The following is a 13,790-nucleotide window of genomic DNA, read 5'->3' on the forward strand; positions in this document are numbered from 1 at the left end:
GGTTGGCGTTTCTTATCAGCATTCCTTTAATGACAGTTGGATTTGAATTTTTTTTTCCATATCAGTTTTTCATATCTGAAGACACAATATGTTAAGACTTGGCAATATGCAATATAACAACTATTCGTATCTATGCAATAGTTCAAAGGAGAAAGGATGCCATTCCTCCTAGGTTTCACTTTCTTCCACTGCATATAATTATGATATCGAAGAAGACAACTATATCATCCTAACCCTGAAAGGATGAAGTAACAAATAGCTTCTGCAGACCAAGAATTTGGTATTTCAAAGCTATTGATATCTTACCTTAAGACAGGATACCACAGATATCCCTCCTGAGATCCTGATAAACAAACAATGCTAAAAACTCTACTTCGAGCGTCCAATAACTGGTGATGATTTCACACGGCCAAACAGGCCTGCTCTTGCAGCAGCAGGAAAAGCTTAAATAATAGGGGAAGAGAAATTCTCAGCCAGAATTAGGGGCACAAGCACCATATAAAGTTACGTCAGTCGTCAAAATCTGACAAAAACACATAGACCGTTAAGTTTTTTTTTCTCTCAAGTGGACACTGAATATCCAATACGGCAGTTGTACGGTATATTACGAAACAAACTTCAACTGTTCATAAAACTCAAAACAATCTTTATAATACAAAATATCTTCAAATCCACTGTAGAAGAACACGAACGTCAGGTAATTATGTTAGTTCTGTTATGGAACTGAAGTCTTTAGTTGAATAACCTTAGCAAACATTTGAGCCCGATCCTAAAAAAAAAAAAAAAAAAACAGTGAAGCAATGACTTAATTGGAGATATAAGTTAGCAGTTGTTTCTGTTCCTTCGTATTGTTCTCCCGGTATGCCTTTTTCCCCGGCGATAAGCAGAAATGCCGGACCCTACCGGCATTTCTGCTTATCACCGTGCTCTACCGAACTTCGCGTCTATAATTTGTTCCATCTACCAGTCACTTGGACCCCCTGATTACATCACAAAAGTGTGGACCATACTCCTAACTTCACACATTTAGACAACATTTCGTCACGATTTGCTTCTCACAAAAAAAGCATTTTAGCAGACAAAAAACTGAAGTGTTATTATCATTACGCCTAATTGATAACTAGCATATGTAGATTACCGCATACAGATAGTAAAAATTCGTTTGAAAAATGGTTCAAGTAGTAATTAATGACTGATTAATTCGACAACTGAACGCACGAGGAAACTTCTGGAGGAGGAAAAAACAGTTCTCTCTATGGGCCAGTTCACAGTACGTTTATACATCTGTATAACTAGACTACAATCAGTAGTGTGTTGGGACCGGCTCGTGCGAGCCGGTTGTTAAATTTTTCAAATTTAGTGAACCGGTTATTAATGTTTTTAAATCGGGCGAGCCGGTTATTAAAATTCTTTATGAAAGGATAGATGATGAATGGTGGTATATACTTTTTCTCGTAAATATTTTGAAATTGTATAATAAACACTTACATATATTATTATCAAAAATAAATGCATAAAGGAGAATTCAAAAAACGCAAATCAATTTACGAACGGGAATTTGGAAACGATTTTATTTACTAAACAATGTCTGTATTCATTAAAACACAAACATGTTATCAAAACTCCCGAACTGGGTATTTGAATAAACAATAATGCCTTATTTTTCGGCGAATTTCTAAGAACTTGCAACATTAAGTTCTTGGAAATGCAACATTGTTGCACTATTGATAAATACAAAAATTCGTCGCGACGGCTACAGTTTCTCTGGTCATTTGATCGACTACGAGTGGTAATATTAGTGTTACATTTTTTTTGTTCAGGATTTCATTTGATAATAGGTAAGTTGTAGGTAATTAGAGTTAAAGAAAAATTTTCTTTAATATATGTTTTTATTTCGTTTTTTTTCTTTTTTTTTTTAATAATTAAAATAATTTTAATCAGGTTTTGCGGTCGAAAAAGCGGATAGCCGTTAGTTGAAAAAATGAAATAGAACGAAACTTCTTAAACATTAAAAGGACAAAATTTGAAGAAGCAGAAACAAAGACATCTGAAGAATCAAATTTTTCACAAAGCGAGCCGGTTGTTAAAAATTTACCAACACACCACTGACTACAATGCTGTAAGTCTAGTCGTTTGATTTCTTGAAAATCTTAAATATCATTTGCGTACACTTACGGTACAAATATAGGATTTCTACTAAACGGTTAAATTTCACTGGTACTTTATTAGTGAATATCTTTCCTTTAAACGGCTTAGAATGTCGAGTAATATTATTCGACAGTTTGGTCTAGAAAATTTCTGATGCACAGCCTACTTAAACAATCACACTTTTGATGTTCAACTATATCTACTTTGCTTCTTCCGCCTCTGATGGACTTTTCCTGATAAGAGCTGTTTACAACGGTTCAAACGGATCTCCGAAGCCATTTAATGAGATTAAAAAAATAATAAAAAATAAAAGCGAAATCTTCGTTCCTTCTCATTAATTTCAAAATTGTCCAACAAATTCCCTCTATAAATACTCAGACGATACAACAAAATCTAGATGCTGCAAGTTGTACACTTTTGGGTAGCACTCCGTAAGAGAGGCGGATCAAGCGGGTGTCGGACTTTGCGGTCGAAGGGGGCCCTAAGCGTCAACTTTTCCAAATGTAGAAATTATTTTACTTTTTTTTTTTTTTTTTTTTTGGCTATTCCTATTATTTCCAATTCATCGGGTGAAAGATTTTTCTTTTTTTGTCTTAAAAAGTAAAAAACTACCTGAGAAGTACGATGTCAAAAGAAAGGTTAAACAGTATGGCGCTATGTATATGAAACGAGAAGTATTAAATAACATCGATACTTCGAAAATTGATGAATTTACTAAAGAAAAATCGAAGAAAAAAATTAACATATATTAACTTAAATATATTTCTTTTTTTTTCTTAAAATATTTTATTTTGTTGCAATTTTAATTTTTATATTTTTTTAAATACATTTTATGTCAGATTTTATTATAAAGAAAAATGTATTGCAATGTTTTGAAAAAATATAAAATCACATATTATGCGTATTTAAATTTTTATTATTTTTATTTTTTTGTTATAGTGAAGCCATAGTTCTCTTTGTAGCATATCCATATATAAACATTTAGGGCCCCCATAAATTTTACCTTCTGGTGCCCTCAGCCGACTTAATCCGTAACTGCCCCATAATTAAAAATTATAAATCATCCACTTCTAAAAGAGTCATTTGTATGCATATTATTATAAAACATATTTAAAATGCATTTAATTATTGCTTAAAATACGTTGGTTTATATATATATGAGTTAATTTACAAACGCTGTGAATGAAACAAACATTAATTCGGTAAAATGTGCGTTACGTGCAGAATAGTAGATTTTTCTCTTTAACAAATACGATAAATCGAATAAATCCCAAATAGGATAAAAGAAAAAAAAAATACTTCAAGTATCATCCTTACTATTCTGGATCTTTTATATCAAAAGAAATAAAAAAGTTATTTTCCTTTTAATAACCTTAAATACACACAGAAAATACCTTTTCACAGAAAATTTTTCAAATTAGAGCCCTTAGCATATTTGAAGTCTAAAATATTCACAAATCTGCTAGATGAATAACGGAATTTTGTTTCTATTTTATGATTTCGAAATATAAGAATGTGGATGATAGTTCAGGTTACATGTGGAAATGAAGTTTAATACATGAATTTTAAAGACTTTTTAAAAAATTTATATTTGCGATGCGGAAGAGAATGGGAGAAGAATCAGAAGATTTGTGACAACTGATGGAAAACTTTTCATCAGTTGTCACAAATTTTTCTAAAGATATTCCTTAAGTTCTAATATACTATATAGCCTGTTATTGCGAAAAGCAATGTTCACTACAAGTTATTGGGATCTACCTTTCGGTGCAATATCCTTTACAAGAAACACACTACCTATTCGTTGCATCTTACTTCTTTATCTATGCAGAATTATCAGTTGCCTGCTCTGACAATAATATTAGTAAATTCAGGAAATAGACAAATTCATGCCTGGTCTTTCTTCTAGTTACATATTTACTTGTTTCTATAACAGCAGCCATGCCTTTCAGTTTGATGGAAGACATTAGCTTCGCTAGGTTGACTCTATTATGGGCTTAGTTTTCCTGTAAAAAGCAGGGCTCCACAGGAAACTCGATAAAACGTTATGCATAATCAGCCATGTTATTCAACAGTTCTGAATCCATCATCCAATATAACTATTTTTATCTATCATTGTTCTGTCTTGATCAAAATGACTCGGACAACAGTGGGTCTAATTACAATATTTGAGTGGCCTACTTTATTTTTCGGCGGATTGTAAAATTTTCCTTACTAAGTATAAGTCATTGAACTTTAATAAATCATATGCTTATGCAGAGGATTTATTAAACATCTTATTCTTGAAAAATATCTTATTCACAAATAAGATGTTTTTATCTTTACTTTACTTCATTTAAAAAAAAAAAAAATCATTCAAACATATTTCTCAAGAAAACGACAGTTTTTCATCCCACATTCAGGCAAATCGGCCAGAGAATGCCCGCAATTAACAAGCAAAAATACTATTGGCAAACGGTAGCGCGTTAGCGGTGAATTATGTGGTGTACAATACATTCCGCGATGAGTCCTTGGAAGTGTCATTTAATAATAAATACTGAAATGAGAAATCACGAATAACAGTTCATTTCGCAGCACTAAACGTAAATTACAGTTAATGAGATTGTACTTTCCAGTCTTGTGACTGCTTTGTTTCAAGTACGTCACAAGGATTTCAACTATTGGTATTACTTTCAAATATTATGCGAGGGACGACCGCTATCTGTGAGACTAGTTGTTAACAAATCAACATATTTTATTAACATGTGAGCAACTTTGTTGTTTGACAATATATTTTAAGCAAGATTATTTTTTTACTATGAATTAGTAATTACTAAAAGAAAAAAAAATGCTCACCTTTCTTGTTTTGCATTCATGCAGAGATATACGTGTATGTTTAAGCACGGCTCATTGACTCTGATCTATATTCGTAAGCATCGTTAACGACAAGTCCACAGGCAAAACGAATTCAAATCAACAGGTGGTTATTAATATGCACGACATTCGCATGAATATGATTGTTTCAGAGTTTAGATATCTAGAACAGTCTAAGGTTGATTGAAAGGTTTATATGCGAGTTCTTTTCTACGTGTAAGTGGTGGCTTAGACGCATGCGCCATTAGCAGTGAATGTACTATTCGCTTAGTGAAGCAGAAATCTACTGGTCTGATAATTACACATGTAAATTAATAATTTTTTAATTAAAAGGATGATTCAGTAAGCATTAAAGTAATTCAAATTTAGTTAGGGAAGAATTTACCCTGTTCACTGGAAAGCGTATAAATAAAGTCACCGAAATACACTTATGGGAAAATAGGAAATTTGTATAAATTAACGTCAATTTGTGTTAAAAAAATCGTTAAGCTTTGTTTTAATTTCCGAAATTAACTATAAGACTGTTTCGACATTAATATGATTTTTGTATGCTGGAACAACATCAAAAATTCCTGATATGTACCCTTTAGGGGGTGGGGGGTACAGGATATTACGATAGCACTAAATGAAAAAGTTGGGTTATTACTTAACTTCTTATCAAGAGTTTTGGCATTTGTTCCAGTAGCTGATTTTTCGCTGTTCGTCCTGGTTCTCTGACGAAAACTATGGGGCCTTGTTTAACCAGGCGACGCCCCAGTCAACATGAAATTCTGTCATGGTGTACCATCATTTTGGATTTTGATTTAAGTCAATAAGAACAATTTCGGTCAAGTTCAAAATTCCCTGCTCACCCTCATTCGTTCAGTGTCCAGGTAACAGGATGCGCCATGTGAAGATGAGGATTGGACATTTAGGCCAGAAACCCTGGTCGGTTCTCCGCATCCTTTAAAAGGCGAGGTTGAGGTTTCCTTGCCGTTATCTAGCTTTAACCCTTAATATAAAATAAATCAACTATAGTCTCATACGGTGGTAGCAGGGTTTTTTTCCCCTCCCGGAAACTCGGGTGTTTCATCCCGCGTACAGACAAATCGGCTTTTAGAAAAAACGCAATTTACAGACAAAAAATACTATTGTTGGTGATGATGGACGATAGATGGCGTTGATGGTAGTAGCGTCGTAGTTGGAGAATTAAGTAGCATTGAAGAGGAGGAGATGTATTTAGCGAAGTAGAGTAGTGTGCCCTCCCACGATGAGTCCTTGGACTCCCTGGAGGTGGCACGTAGTAATAATAATCTGTTTTCATTGAAAGCAAGTCTACCAGTCACTGACTATAGAAACTGCTCTTACAAAGTGCATACGATATTCGAAATTTTATTCTAAAATTAGCTGTGAACGTAAAAAACTTTAAATTTAAAAAAGCATTTTCTATCATTGATCAGGTACCTAACAAACTATTCTAGATCTGTTCCTCACTAGTAAGAAGTTCTTAAGTTGTAAATGTTGTTTGTCTTCTGAGTATTCAAGACCACATTCAAGTACTGATTTCCTTTTCTTTTTTTTCCATGAGAACATTCAAACAGCCACTCATTCATGTGTGTAGCTTAATTAGAATACCAGTGGAATGACTTTCGTAGTTTGTATGCCATATTTCCTAAGGTGAATTAACTTCTCACCCCTTATTCAATTCCTATTCCCAAGCTCTACTTTCCCAAAAAGTGTGCACGCTGCCATGTCTGTTCAAGATAGAATCAAGCATATTGCAAATGCCATTCATTGAAATTTCTATATTGTTTAGATTTTGCTAAAGCCCGAAATAGTTGGAAATAAATTATCCACACATCCAAAACTCGTTTCGAAAAGGCCAAAAGCAGGAAACTTGCATCATGTCCTACTATCTGGTCTTCTGTCAAACTATTGACTATTACTTGTCAATGCTGTTTCCACGAGGTTCTACCCTGATGGTTCTACTGCATCATTACTTGCGGAAAAGCAAATCTCCTGGCATCTTATTTCCCCCTCAATTCTTGCATTCATGTCCTCCTCTTTCATTATTTTTTTTAAACCAGAGATAAAAATTTTCTCCAACTCACTATCTTTACCACTAAATTGTCTAATTTTTTTCACTTCGCTTCTAAAAAAGAAATGGAGAATTAAGTTTGCTACACCACTTGGAAACCTCAACTGACAAATGGATGCTGGTATGGATTCTGCCTCAAATATCAATGCCTCAGATTGATATTTGAGGCATCTAATCAGGTTTAACAGAAATCTCTATTTATGTAAGTTATTATATCCGTCTTCTGATCTTTTCAAATGGGCTGCCAGCTTCTTCGATCGCAGATAACGAGAAGTGGTGGAGATCTCTATCATCAAACTCGGCAACTAATGTTGGATTTAACATGGCTCCGTTCTTTCACTTATGCTCTTCCTTCTGTATTAACGATCTTTAGTTGAGTGTTAAAGAGCTCATCCAAACATCAAACCCACAGCCTGTGTGTGTGAGAGTGGGTATACACTATTCCAACGTTCCACTAAGAAGCCGTTCCAATCCAGTTTTGCTACTGAGAGTACATTATGCTCTCCATTCGAGTTTTTTTGATTTATGCACTGTACAAAAGAACATACCAAATTAAAGGTATCGTTCTATGATTTAACCTACCAGAAAGGGTATCCCCGTTTGACTAGACTGCAATTAAAACAGAGATGACCGCCCTTTTTCTTGCATATAGGTTTTGTTTGTCATGAGACAAGTTGGATCTATTGTCAATTAGATTTTGCATTTCTCTATATTAAAGAAGACAGGTTATATTTTGAATAAATCGTCGACTAAGTACAAAGTAAAAACAGGACGATTAAGTATCGCTAAAGAGTAAAGCCAAACAAGGTCTCAGTATCTTCAATAAGAACGTAATGTTATATGGAAGATGAAAAAATAAACATATCATTATTAACTAAAGGCGAGATTTACAGTTGGTGATGGATGGCAAAGTTCCTTAAGATCTCTGACAGAATGTTTTCGAGTCCTATTTAATAAGTGGTCAGAGATCAAATAAATCAGGAATCCCGCCCTTGAGACACGAATAGTCTTTAATGCTACTATAGATCATTACCTCTAATAAAGAATGTAGTGATCGTCACATTGAGAGACGAAAATCATTTACTCCCTAAAAGTTTTCAAGAGATCCATGCAGCAAGACTTGACAAACCTACAACTTGTAGATGAAACTTTGGAGACAATATATTGTTACCCAATCTGGCCTAAGTGGCCGAGTGTATTCGCTAATCTTTGTGCAGGATAAAGCCCAGTATCATCAACATTTGGCAGGAAGAAGTTCATAGTCTAATCCAAATGATCTGCAGGACTACAGAAAGCTTTCATACTAGTACCAATAGGACTTACTCGAAGAAAAAAACAAAAAAAAAAACAGTTTGTCTTCCTTAGATTTTCTCCTTCTTATTTGATCGTTTAAAAATACAAAATGAAATCAAAAACATCCAAATGTTTTTGATGATTAGCGTCGATTAAGTTCCGAGTGTCAAGGACATTCAAGCGTGAGTCAACGAGGACACCCACAGTCCGCTTAGTTTTTTTGGGTTTTTTAAATTTATTTTTACGGCAGTCCGTTCAGCTTGGAATGTTAGATGCATGAATTAAAAATAGTTGATAGCCTACGCATGGCGCAGATTAGTTATATCTCATCATCATCATCATCAAATTCCTGACATGTACCCTCAAGGGGTGTACAGGATATGACAGTACTACATGAAAAAATTACATCATTACTAACTTCCTATCTACAATTTTCCTCCAAATCAGTCTGTTACTTGTCAAGACTCCAACATTATCAGATCTTATATTTCTATCGTCTAAGGCACTTTGTACCGTATCAATCCACCTATATCTTGGTCTTCCTCTGGGTCGTTTTCCTGCCAACTTGGCAGAGAACACTTGTTTTGCTAATCTTTCCTCTCCCATTCTATTTAAGTGACCATACCACCTGAGATTAGCTCTGCTAATGCATTCCTGGATGCTGACAATGTCAAGTTCTTTCCTAATATCCTCATTTTTAATATGATATTGCCATTGATGCCATCTGTTCACGCCTCTAATCTTTCTCAAGACTCTCATATCTGCGGTCTCTAGTCTTTGGTCAAGTGTTTTACTTCTGACCTAGCTCTCAGATCCATAAGTTAAAACTGGTTTGAACACTGTCTTGTATACAGCTAATTTAGTGTTCTGACTAATTTCTCTCTTATTCCATATGAATTTATTCAATTGACTTCCCACCAAACCAGCTTTGCTGGTATGGTGGGAAGTCAATATCTCTAGTTATATCTCTCACATGTCAAATAAAACATTCCTCATAATTTCCAAACATGCTATGTTCAACTTAATAAAATGAATATTTTATTAAGTTGAAAATAAGCCAAGAATGTTATTATAATTGTCTGATATAGACAAGAGTTGGAGGTATACAACGTCGGCATCTAGTCGACTTTTGTTGCTTTTAAAATCGATCGACAGTTTTAAGGAAGTATTATATACTAGTTTTCATTTATCGGTATTCAATTTCAAAGTATGAAAAATACTTTATACCTAACGTAAGTTGTTTGAAAAGTGTAGCCACTACAGGAACCCTTTAAATAACGAAAAATATACTGTACATCGAATCATACCTTTTGATTTGTTAAAAACAAATCAAAGTCGCTATGTCAAATTCGGTGTTCATTTTTATCTCTACAATTTTAGGCCCATGCATCAGATAGTATATCAGGCGCAGAATTTGATCACGTGATGTTTATTTTCATTTCTTTGAAAATAAAATGAGAGGCAGTGCTATATAGCCAAAAGAAATCATAAAGACCACACATTAAAATAAAACTGTGGTGGGAGATGTGACAGTTATAAAAAGTATTCCGGACTACTTTTCAACAACTGTTTTCGAAATACCTCGTTGTTTATCTAATCATGGAAATACTTAAGATTCAAAAGACATTAATTGCGAAAACTTCATCCCCTTTCGATTTCTAGGATGACAGAAAATCATTACTACGTGTCAAACACTGGATCATACCTCATCGATCTCTTTTTTTTTTTTCCTAAAGACTTCTTACACCGACGATAAGATGCACAAGAACTAAGTTTGGTTTCAATAATTCACTGAAGAAAGTTTTCTTCGAACCTTTTTGAGTGTACTCACAAAAATAGTGCGTTAAAGTTCCCTTACGCTCACTCAAGCTGGGGAAAGCAGATCATTAAACTTGCGAACCTACTAATCACATTTGTATAACGCTTCATTTGATTTCGCTACCCAAGCAACTGCAATTTTTATTTGTTCGAAATTCTTCTACTTCTCTTCCTGTTTTGAAAAAGATTCCCTCACATGCATTGATCTACATATGCAGCTTTCTTAACATTCCTTTATCTAACTAACAACTTTCAACAATATTTAAAAAAAAAAAAAAATAGCATTAGTGACTCATAAGCATGTCAGCACAGCTTGAAAGTTCGTTTTGCATTATCACAAGAATTCATACTGTTTTTTTTTGTGTGTATGTGTTGTATTATCTTAAATGATGCAAAAGGAAGTGAAACTATTGTAGCCTATGTATGCCATGTATAATATCTCCAGATATTATACATGGCATACATACTGATTCTAGTCACTGAAATGCAAATTAAATGTCTCAACATTTAATTTGCATTTCAGTGACTATAATCAGTTCATCATGAACTTGTATTAAGATAAATATGAAGTCGCGTTCATCTCGTATTTCGCTAGAAAAAATCACACACCATTGACGAGATCAAAGTCTATCGACTAATTCCATGTTACAAATTCATAAGAGGTATAAGACAATCAGGCCATTTCAATTCTCATAGTCAACCTGATGGTCAGATTTGAACACATTTTGAACACTTGCCTTTATTTTCTAGTGTGTGTATTTATTTTATTTTTTGATCCCATACACGAGAGGTCACGGGACCTATTGGCACATCAGTGCTGTGTGTGAGGTGCAGATGAGAATTGAGATAACAGAAGGGGTTTTTTTTTTTTTTTTTGAGTTACAGGTTGTAGTTGTTTGGGAATACTTCTTGAGGAAGGCTGTTCCAGAGGACAGAGGCGGGCGGAATAAAAGAGGATGAATAGAAGCTGGTTTTGAGAGTTTGCAGTTGCACAATAAAGCGATGATGGGCAGCTGCAGCTCTTGCATTAACAGATGCAATAGAAAGTGGAGGAATCATAGTTGCCAATTCACTGGAGCAGTGGACATGGAAGTATTAGTAGCATAAACACAGTTTGAAACACTGCGCCTGTGAGATAAAGGTTGAAGTAAATCTGGGTGAGAGAGAGAGAGGGATCATCTATAAGCCTTATTGCACACCTCTGGATGGCGTCAAGGATTTTAAGAGAAGTTTTAGGTGCACCACCCTAAACATGTGAGCAATATCCTAAACATGGACGGATTTGTATATAGTGAAGAGTTGGTTGGGTGTAAAATAGGCTCTTGAACAAAAGAGAATGCCAGTTTCTTGGATGCCCAGGAGGCTACTGATGTGATGTATTTATGCCAGAAAATAATGAAGGTCAAAATTAGTGCAAACAAAGCGATCTGATCTTTTCTGGTGATTTGCTTATTACCGAGGGTAAATAAGGTAGGTGAGCTGGGATCTCTTTTGCGCGATAAAGACAAGAAAGTTTTGGTGGCATCGAACATAACAAGGTTGTCCTTGTCCCCATTGGATGATAGTACGTACATCTATGTTTGAAGCACTAGTTGCAGATGATCTTGTAGCTTGGAATATCAGAATACTGAAGAGTTTGTCAAATGAGTAGAATAAATGGAGAGTAGTTTCGTCTGCAAAGCTGTGGATGGGATTTCGCGGTTATTGTGAATAGATTATTTATGTACAGGAGAAAGAGTAGGTGATAGGACAGGGCCTCGAGGCACTCCAGTTAGTGAAACTCGAAGAGAGGGAGCCATCTACAATGACTCACAGAGAACGACCGGAGATAAAGCTGGCTACCCAGTTACAGAGGGTAACAAGAAGACCGAAGGATGACAATTTGTGTAGTAGGCCTCGATGCCCCACATGGTCGAAAGCTTTGGAAATGTCAAGGGCGACAGCACAAGTTTCTCCGAAACTTTCCATGGTACGTGTCTAGTAGTGGGTGATGTAAGCTACAAGGTCAGCTGTGGTTCTTGAATAGTACTGGTGGTTGCTGATTAATTCGTGGACCTCTAAGTAGTGGAGGAGTTAACTATGGTGACTTTCTCCATCATTTTGGAGAGAACAGAGGTGTAATAGATTGTGTCTTATATCCATTAGAAAGGGAAAAAAGGCAAGAGCTTCAAAATTTCATCTTATTGCGGAGGGGTTAATACCCGCAAATCTTAAACCTTTGAATTATTTTGGAATTTCAATCTTTATGGTCAGCCTGAAAAACTGCTTATTTTCTGATGAATTATGATTGTGGCCACCATACATCTTTCTCACACACACACAACCCAAGATTGAACTTACCGAGACGTGAGCACTGCGTTTTCTTGTTTGACTCTCGAATACCGATCATCGTTACTACTTTGGCTTTCTGTGAGGACTTTGATCTGTTCTTGTAACTGGTGCACCTGGAATGTCAATTAAATTAGTACGCATGCTACACATCAATTTTTTGGTAAATAAAATTAATAATCCAAGTAATCAAAACATTTACAAATCAGATATAACAATAAAGAGGAATGGATAGTTTAGTACTCAAGTAACCGAAGTCATGAAGAGTTATATCGGATTGCATAAGAGCACACAAAGATATGCGTTGACTCGATGCTGGCATATGTATTTGTCAGTAGGCAATCGAGAAAATGAAATCTTTCGGATTTACTTTTCACGTGCTCATTAAATCTGCCCATCCACGGTACATGTGTACTGTAGGTTGACAAACCTCTCGTGGATGGGGTCTCCAACAGAGTTTCCTTTCTTTGTTGTTGTTGTTGAGAAAGACCTATGGGATAAACAATCGTTTAAAAATGCAGTTTCAAAGCAGACTTTATTCTAAGATTTCCCATCCCCCTTTGATAGACAAGTTTTCAAAATTGCAAGTCAGATTACGAATTAAATATTAAATTTTTATATTATGTATAATAATTGCACAATCCCCCCCCGCACACACTCCACGCATATTAGAATAAAGTCTGATTAAATCGCACTGCGGGAAAGATTTCGTGATTAAAATCTTGTCACAGCATTCTCTTTAAATATTTTGAGCGGTATGCGAAAGATCTGCAAGAAACAAAAATATACTGTTAAAATTCAGCATAATGGCACGACATTAAATATAACCCGAGAGAAAGAGAGAGAGAGAGAGAGAAAATTGAGTGTAGGCTATGAGGAAATCTGTCCGAACATTCCCTGTTTTAGATTAAACGAAATTCTATTTTTGTCACGCATGGTCTGTATTGCTACATAAATCAATGGATATCCCTAGAGTCGACTACTTCTGTACACACTGTCAATGCCTAGTAGGGGAAACGTATCCTATGTCATATCAAATTGCCTATCAATTCGCGACGCTGATAGAATATTGCCTCGCTCAACATCACCTGTGGACAATTATCAAAAGTGAAGACTACTTCAGCCAAAGAAAGTACACACTCGGGGGGTCAGCATATGGAATCCAAGCGTACTCAGAAGGCTGATGTAGAAACCACCAAGTAGGATCTCGATTTCTATCCATCAAGTTAGTAGTAGTAGGAAACCGACTAGATATGCGCAGTATTTTTATGGAAAG

General features: G+C 35.2%; 1 protein-coding gene across 4 annotated transcripts in view; it reads right to left on the bottom strand.

Annotated features, from left to right (window-relative positions):
- LOC150110596 (rab11 family-interacting protein 4A-like) overlaps positions 1-13,790 on the bottom strand; it is a 249,791-nt gene that overhangs the window by 99,261 nt on the left and 136,740 nt on the right. For all 4 annotated transcript variants that reach the window (XM_090395061.1, XM_090395062.1, XM_090395063.1 and 1 more), the window contains one exon: positions 12,527-12,630. In XM_090395061.1, the coding sequence (XP_090251187.1) occupies positions 12,527-12,630 (104 nt within the window). The remainder of the gene's footprint in view (positions 1-12,526; positions 12,631-13,790) is intronic.

Source organism: Typopeltis vanoorti, chromosome 1 (assembly GCF_054136105.1).
Source record: "Typopeltis vanoorti isolate ZY-2024b chromosome 1, IOZ_Tvanoo_1.0, whole genome shotgun sequence".
Taxonomy (NCBI): domain Eukaryota; kingdom Metazoa; phylum Arthropoda; class Arachnida; order Uropygi; family Thelyphonidae; genus Typopeltis; species Typopeltis vanoorti.